Source organism: Pteronotus mesoamericanus, unplaced genomic scaffold (genome assembly GCF_021234165.1).
Source record: "Pteronotus mesoamericanus isolate MK-2021 breed Mesoamerican mustached bat unplaced genomic scaffold, CSHL_Meso_final scaffold_85, whole genome shotgun sequence".
NCBI lineage: Eukaryota > Metazoa > Chordata > Mammalia > Chiroptera > Mormoopidae > Pteronotus > Pteronotus mesoamericanus.
Genome location: NW_026555329.1, coordinates 65,468,244 through 65,486,700, shown reverse-complemented (window position 1 = coordinate 65,486,700; position 18,457 = coordinate 65,468,244). Strand labels below are relative to the sequence as shown.

The window sequence follows — 18,457 nt, the reverse complement described above, 5'->3', positions numbered from 1 at the left end:
GGGAGAGCTGTTGGGGTGCTGGACGGTGAGCAGGGGCAAGGGAAGCGGGTGCATGCCCACCTGTGACGAGGCATTTGCTGGCGTCCCCAGTGGGAAGGGCGTGGATGCGGAAGGGCGAGTAGGGGATCTCGTCACCACCATACTTGATGGTGATGGTGTAGCGGCCACTCATGTCTGGCAGGTAGGACACGGTGTACGTGCCATCCCCGTTGTCTCGGATGTTGGCCTTCTTGGGCTTACCCTCGGGGTCCTGGGGCAGAGGCAGAGGTCAGGGCCCGCCTGTGCCCAGAGCCTGACCTGGGACGTGGGTGGGCACGGACTCACCAGAATCTGGACGGTGAGCAAGCCCTCCCCAGCGTCCCTGGCATCGATGGTGAACTCCACGGGCAGGCTGGCAGGGATGCCGGAGGCGTTGAGGCCGGGGCCGCTGGCCCGCACCTTGCTGGCATCATGGGCTGGAAGCACCTTGATCTTGAAGGGGCTTGAGGGGTAGAAGGGGTGGACAAGTTGGCTAGGGGTTGGGAGAGCATCTCACTTTGGGCCTGGAGTCCTCCCCACAGACATAAGCAGGAGGCAGGGAGGAGGGACCCGTTGCCAGGAGCCAGATTGTATCCTGAGTCTTGTGGGAGGGTCACTTGGGGATGCCCTTGACAGGCCCTGAGCACTTCTCCACCCAGGAAAGATGCTGCAGTTTGTTTAAAGAGGTGCAGAGGCTGCCCTCTCATGCCGCCTGCCTTTTCCCAAGGCTCCAATTTTGTGGCTACACGCTGGGCAGGCCCAGCCGAGGAGAGGCCCTGGGGCTGGCTCCCGGTGTGGGGGCGGGGCAGGTGGAGAAGATAGGGAGGGACCCCTGAGGAAGAGCAGGATGCGGAGAGACAGTGGGAGGGGCGCTCCCAGGGCTCAGCACGTAAGGCCCTGGCAGGAACTCCCTACCACAGGGGAGCCCAAAGCTGGTCCTCACCTGCGCGGCACCTCCTGGTCCGCGTACTTGACGGCTACTGTGTACGGCCCGTCGGTGGCAGGGGTGTAGTGGACGGTGTGGGTGCCATCTCCATTGTCACGCACTTCCACAGGCTCAGCCACTCCTGGCCAAGGGAAGCAGGGTCAGCAGAGCCTCTAACACCCTGTCCCACCTCCCTCCACCCCGCCGTAGGCACTCCATACCTGTGGGGCCCAGCACGGCCACCTGCAGGGGCGCTCGGCCAGCCTGGCTGCAGTCCACTGTGAAGGCCTGGGGTACCCGGGCCCTGACGCCGGCCCCCAGCCCTGGTCCCGAGCACTTCACCTTCCCGGGGTCTACCACATCCTTCACCGGCACCCGGAACGGGCTCCCTGTAAGGGGAAGGCCATCAGCCCCTACCTACCTGCCGGGAGGGTCTCTTACACTGAGGAACCTGGATGAGGCCCTCCCTGCTTTTGAAATGCTCCACCTGGCCAGAGTGACATATGCAAATGCTTCAGAACTTGCTAAGAAGATGTAAACAAGGCTACATAAACTGGGCTGCAGATTGAGGCTGGGCAAACCTCACTCACTTGGGCCACAGGCCTGAAAGAAGGCCTTCCTAAAATAATAAAATGTTACAAGTGGAATATTTTAAAAGGATAATGCATATCTAACAGGGTGAAATTAGATAAGGGAGAATGTATGTCCAATCTCAGCAAGCCCAAGTTCTGCAATAACTGAAGACACGACCCTCTTAAGCGACTCAGCCCACAGGAGAGCAGGAGTTCTGGGCTTTACCGACCGAGCGAGAGGGCACAAGGCTGTCCTCCCTGAGCCGGCGAGAGTGGCCCGGACTGCGTTTGAGTGACTGAACCCGTGAGGTCTGGTGCCCCAGGCAAAGGGCCAGGATGCCAGCGTTGGGCCTCTGGGAATGAACTGGAGGGGTGGTTCCATCAAAGCACCCACCGCCCTGCCTCTTGGTAATGGCCTCGGCGGCCACGCCGGCCCACTCCGTGCGAGCTGGGCTCACGGCCGTCCCGCTCTAGGAATGAATCTGCACGTCTGACTTCCTTCCAGTTCCCTGCCCAATGTGCAGGCACCCTTCTGCCCTCCAGGAGCACCCCCGCCCTCTCTGCACACCTGGGATGGGCCGTCCCCCGAAGGTGATGTTGACATCGTAGTCTCCGGGGGTGAAGGGGATGTACTCCACTGTGCAGCTACCATCTTTGTTGTCCTTGCAGGACATTTTGGCTTCTGAGGGGCCCTCAATGGCTAGGCCAAGGCCCCCAGTGCCAGCTCCCCTGCAAGATGATACCCCGATCAGCTCCGCTGGGACCAGTGAGTGGGGATGGAAGAGCGGGGTAGGTGGGGGACAGCAGGCCGCTGGGGGTCCAGCTGACACTTGGGGGAGGTCTGTTCCCAGGTCGCCCTTCGCGGGGGACAGGGATGCTGAGGCACCCACAGAGGACAAAGGGGTACACAGGTGGCTGGGATCAGGGCGGTCACAGCATCAGGGTCAAAGTTAGGAAATGGGGAGGATACCTGGTCTCCACGGTGAAACGGTTGGCTTTGTTGACCAAGCCACCCTCCAAGCCTGGTCCAAAGGCCCGGACTCGGGTTGGGTCACAGCCCTCGGTCACGCCCACTCGGAAAGGGCTCTTGGGCACAGCTACCTCATCATACAGCACCTCCACCAAGTGCACACCTGAAAGCGGCCACACGGAGTGGGTCAGGGTGTGCAGGACCACCCCCTCCCCCCGCACCGTCCAGAGAAGGCTGGGATCAGGCCCCGCCATCCCCCTCAGCCTGGCCCCTCACCCTCTTCATAGGCTGTGTACTGCACTCGGTAGGTGCCATCCCCGTTGTCCGTCACATAGGTGTCCGTCTTGGCACCCGAGGGGTTGAGCACTCGAGCTGTCACGTGGTTCCCACCCGTGGCTGTTAGGGATCTTGCGTCCACAGTGAACTCAGTGGTCACTTCACGCAGGACACCTGGGTCCCAGGAGAAAAGAGCTCAGTGTAGGCTGGGGGCAGCCTTCACAGAGTAGCCAGCCCCCATCCGTCCCCAACCTCAAGGCTGCTCCTTCCCAGCTGGAGCTCAGCCACCCCTGCCCCTGTAGCTCCCGGCATTTCCCATGGCCCCTGCCTTCACTCCTTTTACCATACAGTGACATTCTGTTCACACCCGTCAGCAGCCCAGGCTGTGGGCCCCTTAAGAACAGGTTTCAGTCTTACAGCTCTCTGCGCTCCCACACTCGCACCCAGCCCAAGATGTAGCCCCGGCAGGTGATAACATTGTCACTGCAGTGAGCTGAACTGTCTCCTGACTCTCGTCATCTCTACCCCAAAGTGTCCTTTGCACCCTCCAGAGCACGGTTCTTAGCTTTTTCAGATCACGGTCCCCTTACACTGGTGAAAGTTGAGAATCTCCCCCAGAAAACTGCCCACAGGCAGATGCAATTGTATCGCAAGAGCAGAGGCGAAGCTCCATGCCCTGCCCCTGCCCTTGGCTCTTTCTCTGGGGTGTCTGAGCCCTAAGGACTCCAGGGCTGCCCCAAGCCCTCCCTCCACCCCACATTGGCCCCTTAAGCCCCCAGCCCTGCTTCTCTCCCTCCCGTTGATTCCCCAGGCTCCCTGTCTGGTGACGTAACCAGCTCCTGGCTCCTTTTGTCTTACTCACCATGCGGCTCCACCCCAGGACCTGAGACCTTGATGCCACTTGTGTCAACAGCAGGCTGCACGTGGACGCGGGTGGGGAATTTGGGTACAGGGTGCCCGCCATACTTGATGGTAATAGTGTAGGTGCCGGGGAAGGCGGGGCTGTAGGTGATGTGGTAGGTGCCGTCGGCATTGTTGTGGATCAGCACCTCGGCCTTGACGCCAGCGTCCGACAGGATCTCGATGGTCAGCTCAGCCTCGCCCGCCTCCGAGCAGTCCACCGTGAAGGTGGCTGCCTCGCCAGCCTTGCCGCGCTCCAGGCCTGGCCCACTGGCCCGCACCTTGCTTGGGTCAAACACGGGCCGGATGGTGGCCTTAAAGGGTGAGCCGGGGATGTGGGCTTCGGCAAACAAGATGTTGATGGTGTACTCGCCCGGCTCTGTGGGCAGGTAGCTGACAGCACATGAGCCATCACCATTGTCCTGGCACTCGATCTTGGCCTCGCAGGGGCCCTCCACGGTCAGCCCCAGGCCACCGGTGCCAGCCCCCTTGGTGTCGATGGAGAATGGTGCTGGGGTGCCCACCAGACCGCCTTTGAGACCAGGGCCATAAGCACAAACCTAAGGAGAGAAGCAAGTACGTGGGTTCCCTACACCTGGTCTCTCCCTTGCATGGCTCCCCACCCAGCCAAGTGCCTTCAACTGCAGCAGCTACTACAGACTGAGTGCTTACAACAGTTCCAAGTGAGGAAACAGAGGCAGAGAGATTAAATCATTTGTCCCAGTTAGTGGATCTGGGACTCAAGCCCAGGTCTAGTCCCAGGCCAGGCTCTAAATAACTGAGCTGCCTCAGAGGCAGGTCCTGGGGGTGGCGGACTGCCTTGACCCTGGGTCCTTGGCTGTGCCATTCCAGGACATATGGCCCCCCAGCCTCTGCTCCGTGACTCATCTGTCTTCCCTACAAGCACCTAACTCCCAGCTCCAATCAGCCTTTAGCTCCTCACCTTCGAGGGGTCAGGGGGCAGGACACCCTCCACAGCAAAGGGGCTGCCAGGCACCGGGTGACCATCATAGGTGATGTCCACCTTGTAGGGCCCCTCCTCGGGGGGCATGTAGCGCACAGCCTGGGCTTCAGCTCCACCCCCGGGCTCCAGCTTGCAGGGGATGGGGCGTCGGGAGGGTGAGGTCATCCGCACGTCCAGCTGGCCCTGACCGCCAGCCCCTCGTGTGTTCACGGAGAAGGCCTGTTCTTGCCCAACAGCCACCTCTGCACAGAGGACAAGAGATGCCGTGAGCAGAGACTCCTGCCCATCCTCCCAGCATCCCTCACTCCCAGGGCACGTCTTGCCCCACTTACTGCTGTTAAGGCCTTGAACTTTGACTTTGCTGAGGTCCAATGGGGGTGCCACATTCACCACAAAGGGACTCTTGGGCACAGGGTCCCCGCCATAGGTCACCGTCACTGCCATGTTGCCCTATTGGGTACAATAGGGGGTCAGAGCTGGGTGGCTTAGACACAGCCTGGCAACATGCCCTTGGCCGATACGGTCTTAAGGCTCAGAGATCCATAGTGAGAGGGGACAGGAGGCCGGAAAGGGGCCAAGATCCAGGACTGATCTGTGAGATTGGAGGAAGGGAACCCAGGGCCTGTGAGCCAGGAGGCGGGGGCATGGGAGAAGCCACAGCTCACCTGCTGGATGGCCGTGTACTTGACGGTGTAGGAGTAGTCATGGTTGTCGATGATCTCAAAGTCCCGCACGGCCTCACCCTTGGCAGCGCCGGCGAAGTGCACGTCCAGCTTGGCCTTGCCCGCTCCCTTGGTCAGCACCGTGAAGTGGGTGGGCTTCCCAACTTCCACGCCTGGGGGGACCACCCCGACATGACGGTGAGGGCCTGGAGGCCATCCAGCCCCAACTCCAGCCAGCCATGCTCAGTCCCTGCCCAGACACCCACCTGTGCGGTTCAGCCCAGGGCCCTCAGCCTTGACCTTGCTGGCATCATGGGATGGATCCACCTTGATATGGAAGGGACTGGCAGGGATCTCCTGGGTGAGGAAAAAACTTGGTCAGGGCGGAAAAAGCAGCCTCGGAAAGAGCCCCCTGTTTCCTGAGGCGTAAGAAGTGCACAATCAGTGGCTGCAGAATTGTCCTCCACCACCCTCAACGGCGGCATGTCCAGCTGCCTGCTATACCCGGGGGTGGGGCGCAGGCCACGGGTGACTGCCAAAAACTGAGGGTGGCACACCTGGTTGGCAAACAGCACCATGATGGTGTAGCGGCCAGCCCCTGGGGGTGTGTACTTGACTGTGAAGGTGTCATTGTCATTCTTGATGATGTCAAAGTCGATGTCAGCCTCTGCAGGGCCCACCACGCCAGGGGCGCACTTGATGCCAATGCTCACGTCGCCTAGGGAAGGCAGGCACAAAGCCATGAGGGGGGCTCAACGATCTTTCCCACCTTCAGGTCCCCTACAGCTCCGGCCAGAGTACTGGCTTCATGGGCCGAGACACTGCCCACCCCCACCCCCAACCCCTCCCCCACTCCCAGTCTGGGCGAACCTTGCCCCGCCTCGCTGCAGTCCACGGTGAAGTAGGTGGGCTCGTTGGCCTTGAGACCTGTCTTTTCCACACCAGGGCCGTACACCTTCACCCGCTCGGGGTGACTGCCCTCTCCCACGTTAACCTATGGGGAGGAGTCAGTGCTCAGCACGGTGCCCTTCCTCAAGCCCATCCCCTTCCCCAGCACTAACTGCCCCAGCCTTAGTGGGACCATCTTAGCTTCTTCGAGGGGGCTTTGAGATGAGGAGCGGTGACGAGGATCCAGGGACAAACAGCATCTTCCTGGGGCCCCACCCTCCTTCTGAGGCCCCTGGAGGTGGGCAGGACAGGTCAAGGAGGACGTACCCGGAAGGGGCTCTTGGGCACGTTGACGCCTCCCCAGGAAATGATGATGGTGTGCTTAATGGGCTTGGTGGGCACATAGGAGCAGCGGAAGGTGCCATCGCCATTGGGGATGACCTTGATGTCAATGGGGCAGCCATCGGCGTCCTGTGGGCATTATCAAGCAAGGTGCTTAGAGGGCTCAGTCCTCCTCAGAGCACTGGCGCCCTCTGCTGGTTTCAGGCTGTCCTTACCCACAGCTCACACACTCAGCCTCCTTCCCCCACCCAGTCCTCAGGCCACAGGACCTAGCAGCGCATGCTCTTATGGCTAGTGCCCTGGGAGCCCAGAGACCAGGTTCTCGGCCATCTGCGTAGCCTGGTCTCCCAGCTTAAGTCTCTGCAATGTGTTGGCAGGACAGAGACTGGGCTAAATCAATGTTCCTAAAATTGAACACTGAACTTTCTAAAGAAGAATCATCCTCCTGGACCCAAGAAGACGTTTCTTAACCTCTAGGGGTCAACGCACACCAGTACGAGAAACTGACGTGGCAAACTGCCAAATCTCTGTCAAATCATATCTTCTAATTAAATTATTAGTATAAAATGCTTTTGATAAAGTGTGTTTTTAAGATTATCGGTAAGAAAACACAATTATTTAAAATTTTTTCATAGTTCTTATGGACCAGTGAGAATCAATCTTGTGACGGCTGGAGGCCTCTCCCCCGTCTCCACCCTCCCAGGGTCCCTGCCCAGGACAGTGAGGGGCAGTGAGATTGGGCAATCTCCCACCTGGGCATAGAGCTTCAGGTCCCCCTTGCCGGCTGCACGGGCATCAATGGTGAACTCCGCCGGCTTGTCCACGATGCAGCCAGTGGGCTCCAGGCCAGGTCCAAAGGCCTTCACCTGAGCGGGGGCAAGAGAGGGAGGTCGGGTTGGGGGCTGGCGGAGGGCCCAATCGCCCCATCCCGGGCCCGGTCGCCCCATCCCGGGCCGGTATACAGGAGGTGAGACCAAACCTTGTCTGGGAAGCAGTCAGGTGGGGCTGGCTGGATGTGGGCAATGAACGGCGAGTCTCGGATGTCCTCGTCATCACAGATGACATGCACAGCGTACTCCCCAGGCTCCGTGGGCCAGTACCGCACGTCACAGGAGCCATCCCCCTTGTCGTCACACTCAATCTTGGCCTGCGAGGGTCCCTCGATGGAGAAGCCTGGGTGCAAGATGGGGAGGGTCAGAGGGCACCCAAGGCAGCTTGGACACCCTGTCGCTCCCCCAGCACCCCCTCGCCAGTTGTTCCCATGTCCCATCTCCTTGTCTCATGCCAACACTCCCCAGCATTCCCACCTGCTGCCACTCAGTCACTTACCCAATGTCCCCACTTCTGTGCCAATGGCCTCCACGACAAAGTCGGCTGACTTGCCCACCTGGCCTGTTTCCAAACCGGGACCCCAGGCCCGTACTTTCTGCGCTCCTGCTTCTGGGCTGACCTGTACCTCAAAGGGGCTGGGCGGAGAAGGAGCCAGTGTTGGCGCTGGGAAGCACCCCGCCAGAGCCCCCTGACCCTGTTCCCGCAGAGGCCGGGGCAGCCGGCTCCCTTCACTCTGTGAGGACCCGGACAGGGAGGCAGCGGGCGCACGGTGCTTACCTGCGGGGGATGGCATAGCCGCCCCACGTGATGGTCACCACATACTTCCCAGGCACCACAGGGTAGTACTCGCACTCGAACACACCGTCGCCAGCCTCCCGCACCTTCACGGGCTCCTCTGTGCCCTCTGAGGAGAGGAGGGAAGCAGGAATCAATGGTGTGTGAGTTCTCCACGGACAGAGCTGCATGTCGGGCAGGGCCCACATGCCATCCCTGTACCTCACAGCCCAGTGTAGCACCTACAGCAGAGAGGACCATTCCCAGCTGGCACACTGGGAAACTGAGGCAGAGGAGACTGCGTGCTTCAGGTCTCGCACTGCCTCTGGTCAGGGTCTCTTTGGAGTCTCTCAGGGTCGTGTGGGGCTGACCGTCAAGGCTCTCAGGAAGTGAAACCACTGGCCACGTTCCTCCTTGCTGCCCCGCCCCCCCACCGCCACCCCTGTCACCCCCACCCCCGTCTCCGGCCCTGGGCCCTGGCACTTACTTGGTCCCTTGACTGTGACTTTGAGCTCTCCGCTGCCAGCACCCTTGGTGAACACCTTGAAGTCAGCCACCTCTTTCACACGCACGCCCTTGGGCTGCAGACCCCGGCCAGAGGCACGACAGGCATTCGGGTTACAGGCTGGGGAGGAGAGGTGAGAGGAGGTTGCGGTGCTGAGGGCTCCTGGACAGAGACTCAGCCCCTCCCCACTCATCCCCCGCCTCACGGTCCTCCTGATCCCCTCAGCAAGCCCTTGCCTCATGCAAGCCTCCCCCGTGCTCCCTGGTGCCCAGCACAACCGGGGCTGCTGGGAGCCACGCTGGGCAAGGAGCGGCCACAGACCCCCATCAGGCTCGTTATAAGAAACCCTTCCTGCTGGGTGCTCCGAGTCAATGCTGCTTGGGACAGAGGCATGGCAGAGCCATGGCGCGAAGAGAGACAGGGAAGGGCCCTTCACCTACCCCAAGGCCATGCACCTAGAGCCTTCTCAGAGCCACCAGAGCAGCTCTAGAAACTAAGTCATGCCTCAAAACACTCAGCAACACCATGGAACAAGAGGGATCCCATGTAACACGAAGCCTGCCACGGGCCACAGCAACGCGTGGAAATCAGCCTGCCGCAGAACGCTGTGGGGGCAATGAACCAGGCCTTGCTACTGAACACAGGAGCTAAAGGACGGCGACCTCAGCCTGCCCCGGAACACATAAAATGCCATGGAGCCCATAGAGTGCCGCAAAATGGTCAATGACATGATCCAGGCCCGCTGCGGAACACGGGCAACGGCACGGAACCCGGGGCCCACCGCGGAACCCAGGCAATAACACAGACCCTGTGATAAGATAGGTCTTACCACAGAAATCATCAGGCAAGTGGCGAAGACACTAGATCTGCCGCAGAACGCAGCAATAGCATGGGACCTGGGGCCTGTCACAGAATGCCACGGAAGAGGGGGCCATGCCACACGGCCTAGGCCATGCCACATAGCACAGGCGAGGCCAGTCAGCTGCGGCCCAGCCTGGGCCCGCTTCTGCTGGAGCACTAACGCAGCGCCACTCCCTTGGCCTGCTGGTGGACGATGGGTATGGAGCGGGTGAGCAGTGGCAAGGCCTCCCTGAGCAGCAGGGAGAGAGCCACATAAGGGAGTCACCCCCGGAGGGCCTGGCATGCGCTGCTCACCATCCGTGCCCCTACCACATGGCCCTATCGCTTCCCCGTCAGTCCTTCAGGTGGCACCTGTTTGGTATCGTTCACTGTGTTCTCCTGATCCTCCTCAGGGATAGGGATTGGAAAGATGAGGAGGGCGCGATCTCTCCAGAGTCCCACCCCGGCTGTTCCTTCTGCCCTTTTGAAGGCTTCAGCTGGCTCCCCACCCAGCCCTGGATTTAGTGCTTTGTTTCCCATAAATCCTCAGACCGGGAATTTAGTGGCAATTCCCTGTGTCCTGGCCTCAGCAAGGGTGACTGTGGGGGCGGGTGAAGGACCATTACCTTCTGCCACATGGACGGGGAAAGGACTGCGGGTGATGGGGGCACCGGCGAAGGCCACGTGCACCGTGTGAGGCCCCTCCATCACAGGCCTGTATGTGCAGCGGAACGTGCTGTCGCCCTTGTCCTCCAGGGCCACCTCCACTGTGTCTCGCCGGCCCTGCGGGTCCACGATCACCACAGCAACATCACCAGTGCCAGCCCCTGCCACAGACAAAGGCCATCAGCCCCAACACTGGACACACAGAGCTGCTTGAGGATCCCTAACCCCAGCCCCCCCGACACCCACAGCCATGACAGCCCCGAGGCCCGCCCTTACCTGCAGTGTAGATGTCGAAGTAGGTGGGTTTGTTGGCCACGTTGCCCACGGGCTCCAGACCAGGGCCACGGGCGGACACCTTATTGGCATCCCCCAGGGCCATGCCCACATTCACTTCGAAGGGGCTTCGTTCGATGTTCTGGCCAGCGAAGAGCACAGTCACCTAGGGGTCGGGGTTCAGAGGTTAGCTTCCTGGGGAAAGCAGTTCTGAGAGTGGGTTGTGAAGGGGAAGAGCGGAGCCAAGGAGGGTGGGACGTGGGCGGCTGGTGGGAAGTGGGCCGTGGGCTGTGAGCTGAGAGAGGGGTCGCCCCAGCCAGAGCCTAGGATGTGAACAGAAAGTGGAGCACAGGGGAGGGCCTGTGGGGCGATACCTTGTGCAACCCAGCGACCTTGGGCACGTAGGAGACAGCGTAGGTGCGGTCCTTGTCATTGTTGGGAACCACCTTGGCCTATTGGGAAGGGAATGGATTGGAAGTCACAGTGGCTGTCTGGTGGCCCCATGGTGCAGCTGCCCCCACACGCCAGCAGAGCAGCCGGCTCTGGCAGCTACCTCCAGGCCTTTCCTGTTGTTGGCCTGTGGCCTCTGGTTCCAATGTCACACTAATTCCTTTTACCCCCAGTGGCCGCTCCATACCTCTTCAGTGTGGCCCTCGGGATCCTCAATGTAGACCAGCACCTCGCCCACGCCGGCATCCACCGTCTGCACGGTGAAGTGGGCCGGCTGCAGCACCGTGTTGCCGTGGGGCTCGATGCCTGCGGGGCAGAAAGCAGAGGCAGGTGACTTAAGGAGAGCCAGGCCAGCAGGTGCCCAGCTGGCCAGGGAGGGCTGGTGGGCGCTCCACACATACCAGGCCCATAGGCGATGGCCTTCTTGGGGTTCAGCTGTTTGGAGCGAACCGGGGCGCCAGGTTTGAGCTTGGCCTTGGGGAACTGGGACAAGTAGGTCATGACAGAATGCTCGTCCACGTTGGGGTCCACAATCTCCTCAGGGGCAATCACCTGCCACAGGAAGGAATGGAATTGCAGAGTGCCCGCCTTACCTGGCAGCTTGGTTCTTCCCACATCCTGACCACGTGTCCTACACACCCAACCTCCACCCTCGGCCCTCCCGTCCCTGTGCTTTCCCGGACCCCAACTGCGAGTGTACCTGGGGCACCCCCAGCCAGTCGTCCGCCTGCTGCATGGCCTCCCGGGCGTTCTCCACAGGTTGGTTGGGGTCCCAGGCCTCCCAGTCAGGACAGAGGCCTGCAGAGACGGTGGAGGGAGACAATGGTTAGGGGGAAACAGTCAGCCAGAGGCACGGCACGTGCTCATCCAACACCCTCACGGGCTTCAGGCTCGCACCCCCTCCCACCAGCCAGGTTCCTGCTGAGCCCCCGACGCTATGACGCTATGGCTCACACACGCTATGGCTTATCAGCTGGGATGCCCATCACCGTTTAGGGACGGGCGGGCTTTCCTAGCGCCAACAATGAGACCTTTCTGTTCCGACTGCCGCAGCCTGGCACTGGCGCTACTGGCCAGCTCGCTGCCTGCCCCGGCTCCGGTGCAGACCCTGAACCCCAGACTCCTGTGAGGGTTCCTCTCCCAGGCCCCTCCACTCATTCTGCCTCAGGGGTGGACAGAGGGGATCAGAGTCTCTGTCCCACATGTGCCTCTGCCCCATCCCTTAGAAGGTCCCCTCACAGCTGCCCTGAAGTCCTAGGTCTCCAAGCACTTCCCATATCAGCCTTAGGGCATAAGACTCCTTCTCCTTCCTAACTGCCGAGTTGGGGAAACTGAGGCATTGAAGAGCCTGTTGGGAGAGGATGAGTATTTCTCTATCGTTGTCCAGAACTTAGCTCTTCTAACAAAAGGAGTGCTAAGGCAGCCCCAGATCGCTCCTGAGAAGGGGTGCAGGGGTGAGGGGGTGCTTGGTCTAGGCTAGACCTGGAGGCAGGGAGGTGATGCTCGCTAGCGGGGAGGGGCCAGCTCAAAGGCTGGAATCCACGACTGGCCGGAACAGTTGAGCTCACTGCTGGCAGGCACACCAGCTGTGGGCAATGGCTCAGCAGCTGGGAACGCCTCCCAGGCTGCTAGTGTCCCCGCCTCCCACCCCCTGCTCCCCAGCTGACCCCAAGCAGGGAGAGGATTCTCCCCAGGGACCATGGCTTCTAGAGCGGGAGAAGACCTGTCTTCTCAGGAGATGAAGGGCAGAAAGGGGGCTGCACGTGGGGCAGGGCCCCGGCTGCGGAGCCTCGGTCTTCTCATGGGCCCCTCACTGCTCCGACCTGACCGGGCCAGGGTTGAGTCACCTGCCACCAGGCAGTCCCATGCCAGCCTCAGCCCACATTATCTGCGCCTCAGCCCCTTCTCAAAGCTGTCCCAGGGTCTCACAAAGGAGAGCCTTCTCTAGGTCTAACTCCTGGGCTTGCTGCTACAAGTCCCAACACATTTCCTTTCTCTCAGCTCAGCTCAGCTCAGCCGTGGGGCAAAGCAGGAAGTTCACGGAGCGGGGAGTCAAGGCTCTGGGCTCTAGATCATTTCTGCCACGGATGAGCTGTGTGATCCTGGACAAGGCCCTGGCCCTCGCTGGCCCTCAGTGTCCTTGTCTGTAAAACAAGGGGTTTAAACCTTTTCCTGCCACCGCGGAATCTGGCACACCCAATCAGGAAGCGCTGACTCCAGCAGTGAGCCTCGGCCGACAAGGGGGCGACCCCCACGGATACGCCCTCTGATCTGACTGCCGCAGGCCTCCGCACCGCCAGCTCGTCCCCCGGCTCCCCTTCCAGGCTAAGGGACCCGCTGCGCAGGCCGGCCCACTCACCGGGGGCACAGTTGTCCACCAGGGCGCCCAGAGCTTTGCCGTCCTGCCAGTCGCGGTTGAAGTTGGTGATGGGCAGCTGGGGCACCTTGTTCTGGATCCAGCCGAGCAGACGCTGTTTGGGTGTCTGCTTTCGGGCATCCTCGTCATCCTCATCTTCCCACATGGGCATGGAGATGGAGTAGTGCAGGATCAGGGTCCAGATCAGGCCCAGGATCAGCTTCAGGTTCCCATCCACGATGGCCTTGCTGTCTGCAGAGCGGAGAGGGACAAGCTGAGCTCAGGAGGGCCCCGCCGTCCACTGCCCTGACCCCTCTGCTTCCACAGGGCATCCTCTCCCCTGCCTCCTGTTTCTGGAACCTACTCCCTTCTCCGCCTGCCCATTTCTCACCCTCCTGTAAGACCCAGCCCAGGGGCCAACCCCTTTATCCTTTACTGTCCCTCCCTTTGCAGCTGCTTCCCAGTGTGTCCCCACAGCAGGCACTCTTGCCTCTGTCACAGCACTTGAGTGGGCCTCCCATCAGGCTGCAGAGATCCATGCAATTTTCTGGTATATAAGTCTTTTGGGGGCAGACACTGCTTTGTTTTGTTTCATTTTTTAACAGTTTTTTAGAGGTATGCTGGACATACCACAAATCACACACATTAGAGAGTACAACTGGCTAAGCTTTGACAATATGTATATACCCATAAAGCCATCGCCATAAGAAACATACCTTCCCACAAAGTTCCCTTCGTGACCCCTTTACACATACCCCTCTGTGATCCCTCCTCCAGCCCTTCCTTGTCCCCCTTTCTCAGGCGACATCTGATCTGCTATTGATCACTATAGATTAGTTTGCATTTTACACACTCTCTTTTGTCTGGCTTCTTTCACTCTGGACAGTGTGTTTTGTCTGTCCATACTTGGAGCCTAGAACTTAGTAGGGTCTGAATAAATGCTGGATGAATGAATATTTTAAAAACCTGGTTCTGACCAGATTGTACTCTGAAGGCCATAAAAGGCTTTTGGAACCAAGTTCTAAGAGGAGGGAAGGGGTGCAGTGCATGGTCTGTTAAGGCTGGAAATCCCGTTATCAAATGCTGGGGGCCAGTGAGGTCTCACAAGAGCCATGGGAAATGTCACTCAGAAGCTGAGACTCTCCGCCCAGCCCCTCCTTTGAGAAAAAAGATGGACCAGAACTGGTTCCCCAATATTTGGGGGGGCCTACTTTCTCTTTAACAGCCAGAAAGAAGTATTCAGGAGCAGGGGGTGGCCTAGAATATAGATCTCTGGAAACTTACTTATTTGTAAAACATGATGCAGGCCTGAAATCCATCAGCTTTCCCGAGCTCGGCTTTTAGGAGGTTGGGAGGGGGCAGAAGACTCAGCCTTGTTTACTGGTGTTGCCCGACAGATGGGAAAGGGTGGGGCTGGAGGCGCCCCTTCTACATCTTTTCCTGCCCCTCTCTAGATCTTGGGGGACTGCTTTCAGAGACCAACGGCCTGGGGAACCCAGCATCCCCACCCCAACCCCACCTGCCCCCCAGTGAGAGAATCTCAGCCTCTCTGTCCTTCTGGCTGAGGGCTCTGCCCCCCTTGGCTCCCCCACCCTTTCACTGATTCATCCTTCCTTCCCCAGCAGCTCCGCAGCCCGCCCCCTGTCCCCTGGCTCCACTGCAGCACAATGGTTTGGCAGCTCTCAGATTCCATGACACACACTCCCGGCCTCCCGGTACTCCAGCGCACTCCCTCTCAAACGCACAGGTCCACTGCCCTTTCACAGACTTGACACCCAGTGCCCCACAGCCTCCCACTGCCCCGACAGCCTCCAAAGCTGGTGCTTACAGAAGCGCTTCTGGCAAACTGGAGCCAGATCCCAGGGCGGGGAGGCCTGGGGGCTGCCGGGTGGGAGGGCTGGAGGGCTGGAGGTGGGGGGAGGGGTGCTTGGGGGAGGTCATTCATATTTGCTGCAGGAAGAGGTTTCTCCCCAGTAACTGGCTGTGGGCCAGACAGCAAGTGGTCCACTGTGCCTTGGAGCAGGAGAGGGGTGGGTCTACAGTCCTGCTCTGGGATCAATGACCTTCCTCTCCCTCCCCTCCTCTGAGGCCAGGCAGAGGACAGGAGCTCAGCTCGAGCCAGCCAGCCGGGCTTCCTCCGAGCCGCCGCATCTTTGCCTGCCTAGGGACACCCCAAAGAGGTGGGAGGAGCCCCCTAGCCAGCCCCTGAAGCAGCCCCAGGCCCCAAATGGAGGGAGAGGAGAGAAGGCCGGGCGAGGGAGGTGCCGGGACAGCTGCTGTCCCCTCCAGCCCCTCCCTTGGCTGTTGGCTCAAGGAAAAGGAATAGCAACTGGGGAACAGCTGCGGGACAGAGCTGCCTCATAGGTCTCTTTGTTCGGAGGGGCTGAGGGAGTTGGGGGGGGGCTGGAATAAGGGGAGGGGGGAAGGGGAGAGGGGGGTAAGAAGGGCACACAGCTCCTTCAACCCAGGCTGAATAAACCCTCCTTGAGGCGGACTTCTCAGTGCCCACCCCACTCCTGGAAAGGAAAGTGGGGAGTCTTTTGACCCTCCTCCCAGGTGCGCAGATGCTGCTCAATTTCAGCCTTGAGACAATGCCCAAAGGAGGCCCCAGGACAGCGCCTTCCCACCACTACCGAGAGAACAGAGGGAACTAGAGGAAGCAGGATGCTGCCCCTGGTGGGAAACCCCTTTCCCTCTCAGGTTCGGGCAGCCCCTGCCGCCTGCGCCCCCCCTTTCCACCCTCAGCCTCAGGCCCAGCAGCTGAACTGCTGACAGCTTATCTCATCAGAGCGAGTGAGCCACTTGGCCCAAATGGGGAGCGGTTCCCTTCCTCTCAGCGGGAACCAAGGCGCTTCCCTCCCGCCCCCAAGGCAGCTTTTGCTTCTTCCCCCTCTACTCTGAGCCGGCCCCTCCACAGTTGAGCCAAGGGGCCCGAGCCAGGCACCGCCATGGGGGAGGGGAGAGGTGCGCTCAGGAAGGATGAGGCCTGGAGTGGGGCTGGCTGCCCCGCAGCGGGGAGGGGAGGGGAAGGCCGCAGTTTCCTATAAAGTTGTGGTGAGACTCCAAGCTCTCCTCTGGAGACCCCACCTGGGAGAGCTTGTCTGTCAAATCCCAGCGCGCGCCCGGGTGCTGGCCCCAGGGCTGACTCCTCTCTGACCGCCCCCACCGCCACCAACACACTCTCACTCAGCCCTCAGCCTCACAACACACACACTGGGCCCCTCCCCCACCCCTGTCCTCAGGCTTGTCCTTCTGGAAAGCTCAGAGACATCTGCTGTGTCACGAAGGCAGGGCTATTTCCAGGCCAGAGCGGGTGGGGTGGGGGGGCAGTGTTGGGGCAGGAGGGAGTAAGGCCTAGAGAAGGGACCGGACAGGGCAAAGGGCCCCGGTTTGACCTCAGCTGCTAATTCAGGAGGCCTAGAGATGCCCTGAGGGAGAGTAGGGGTAGACGGACACTCAGTTATCTGGAGTAGTGTCTGGGACAGGCTGGCGGGGGAGGCACCTGACCCCAAGTGAAACTCCTCTCCTGGGGTTCTGGGGTGCAAGCTCCAAGGGGCTCTTCCCTGCAAATCACAGCAGGACTCTGAAGAGCTCACCGCGGGCAGGGGTCTACCACAGGGGTAGGGCTCTTCCCCAGGCCCCAGCAAGCCCGCAAGATCGCGGTTGGGAGGGGAGGGGCGATTTTTGGCCACTCAGGATCCAACCTTGGCCTCCGGGCTCCCAAGCCTAGAGTGTCTCCCCACCCCCACTCAGCACAGACACACCTTCCAAATCTGGTTACACTCAATGACTTCCTTCTACAGGCCTTCCCCTCCTTCCCTTCGGCGCAGACCGTTAGCGGCAGCCAATCCCGGCTCAGGGGCCGGGGCTGGGGCCCGACCGGCGTGGACTTGCGGAGCCCCCTCCCCGGCAGGCTGAGCCGGAGGAGGACAGGCGGGGGTTAAGGCTCCCGCGCTCGCTCAGTGCCTTTTTAGGTTTCTGAGGCAGGGCCCTGCCTGCCCCGGACCCCGGGCATGAACCCAGCTGCTGAGCACATGCGGGCCACCGGCTCTCGCTCGGCGCCAGAGCCCCAGGATCCGCAGTGGCTGGGATTAGCCTTCAGCCCGCTCCTCCCAGTGGAGCTGCTGGGAGGTTGGGAAGCCGCGGCTTTGTTTGGGGGGAGATGCTCCCAGTGATCAGTAATGTGTACTGGTCCTGACCTCTTAAGCATGGCAGGCGTTGCCCGATAGCAGGAAGGGGGACAACGAATAGAGGAGGGTAGCGGGAGCGTAGAGTAGCTCTGGGCCCCGTCACCGCCTGCATGCCTCCCATGCCGCTGTGCAGAGAGGGGCGTGAAGGCGGTGCCCGAGTGCCCGGCGTCGGTGGCAGGCGAGCCGGGGTCCCCTCCTTGTGCTGGGAGCCGCCCTCCGCCCTCTCGTCTCCCCGCGCCCACCGGCACCTGTGTCCCCCGTCCCCCACCAGCCAGCCCGTCCTCGGGGCACTCCCCGCCCACACTGACCGATGGACACGAGCTTGATGTGTTCGCGCTCGAGGAACTCGAGGGCCACGGACACGTTCTCTAGCTTCATCTGGCGGAAATTGGGGCGCGGGTGGAACTTGCGGTACATGCGTTTCTGGCTGAGCACTTCGAGCAGCGCGATGAGGCGCAGCCCGTCGCTGAGGTCGCGCTGCAGGTCGTTGAGGCGCTTGCCCACGCACTTGAGGTGTTCGTTGCACCAGCGAGTGAAAGTGTTCTGCTGGATCTTCTTCCACGGCGCGTCCTCCGCCAGGTCCTTCTCCGTGGACGGCATGTCGTCCGCCTCGTCGCCCAGGCCGAGGCCCGCGGCCTCGGAGTAGCCGCTGTTGTTCATCATGCTGGCGGGGGCTGGGCCGGGGGCTGCGCTGCCTGCCGGGCAGGGGCTGGGGCTGGGGGCGCTGTGGGGGCGCTGTCGGGGCGACCGCGGGGCTCGCAGACAGTCGCTGAGCGGCTCTCAACTTCTCTCGCGCCCTTGGCTGGCGGGACTCGGCGGGACTCTTCGCTCCTTGGCCGCGCGCTCGCTCTCTCCCTCTCTCTCTCTCTCTCTCTCCCTTTCCCTCCAGGGGCGGAGCGGTGCTCGGGAAGTGCCGGCCGGACCTGGGCGGGGGGTTTAAGAAGCCCCCGGGTCGCGTTCCCCCCGCCGCGCTCGCGGCCCCCGGGTCCACGTCAGAGCGCCGGCCTCCCAGGAATGCCGCCCGGCCCGCGGGTGGGAGCCGCACAGAGGCGGGC

The 18,457-nt window shown here is 61.1% G+C and overlaps 1 protein-coding gene across 1 annotated transcript in view; it reads right to left on the bottom strand.

The window, feature by feature from the left end:
* The window catches only part of FLNC (filamin C), a 111,441-nt gene extending 92,984 nt beyond the window's left edge, over positions 1 to 18,457 (bottom strand). The window contains exons 1-28 of the mRNA XM_054563822.1: positions 17,711 to 18,457; positions 13,216 to 13,464; positions 11,557 to 11,654; positions 11,258 to 11,408; positions 11,044 to 11,162; positions 10,781 to 10,858; positions 10,410 to 10,572; positions 10,094 to 10,294; positions 8,610 to 8,747; positions 8,126 to 8,252; positions 7,847 to 7,983; positions 7,497 to 7,690; positions 7,270 to 7,383; positions 6,503 to 6,646; positions 6,158 to 6,281; positions 5,845 to 6,005; positions 5,554 to 5,644; positions 5,291 to 5,460; positions 4,958 to 5,075; positions 4,605 to 4,867; positions 3,624 to 4,221; positions 2,762 to 2,935; positions 2,486 to 2,648; positions 2,084 to 2,244; positions 1,165 to 1,332; positions 962 to 1,085; positions 325 to 481; positions 61 to 250 (exon numbers count right to left, since the gene is read on the bottom strand). Coding sequence (XP_054419797.1) covers positions 61 to 250; positions 325 to 481; positions 962 to 1,085; positions 1,165 to 1,332; positions 2,084 to 2,244; positions 2,486 to 2,648; positions 2,762 to 2,935; positions 3,624 to 4,221; positions 4,605 to 4,867; positions 4,958 to 5,075; positions 5,291 to 5,460; positions 5,554 to 5,644; positions 5,845 to 6,005; positions 6,158 to 6,281; positions 6,503 to 6,646; positions 7,270 to 7,383; positions 7,497 to 7,690; positions 7,847 to 7,983; positions 8,126 to 8,252; positions 8,610 to 8,747; positions 10,094 to 10,294; positions 10,410 to 10,572; positions 10,781 to 10,858; positions 11,044 to 11,162; positions 11,258 to 11,408; positions 11,557 to 11,654; positions 13,216 to 13,464; positions 17,711 to 18,065 — 4,930 coding nt within the window. The 5' untranslated portion in view covers positions 18,066 to 18,457. The remainder of the gene's footprint in view (positions 1 to 60; positions 251 to 324; positions 482 to 961; positions 1,086 to 1,164; positions 1,333 to 2,083; positions 2,245 to 2,485; positions 2,649 to 2,761; positions 2,936 to 3,623; positions 4,222 to 4,604; positions 4,868 to 4,957; positions 5,076 to 5,290; positions 5,461 to 5,553; positions 5,645 to 5,844; positions 6,006 to 6,157; positions 6,282 to 6,502; positions 6,647 to 7,269; positions 7,384 to 7,496; positions 7,691 to 7,846; positions 7,984 to 8,125; positions 8,253 to 8,609; positions 8,748 to 10,093; positions 10,295 to 10,409; positions 10,573 to 10,780; positions 10,859 to 11,043; positions 11,163 to 11,257; positions 11,409 to 11,556; positions 11,655 to 13,215; positions 13,465 to 17,710) is intronic.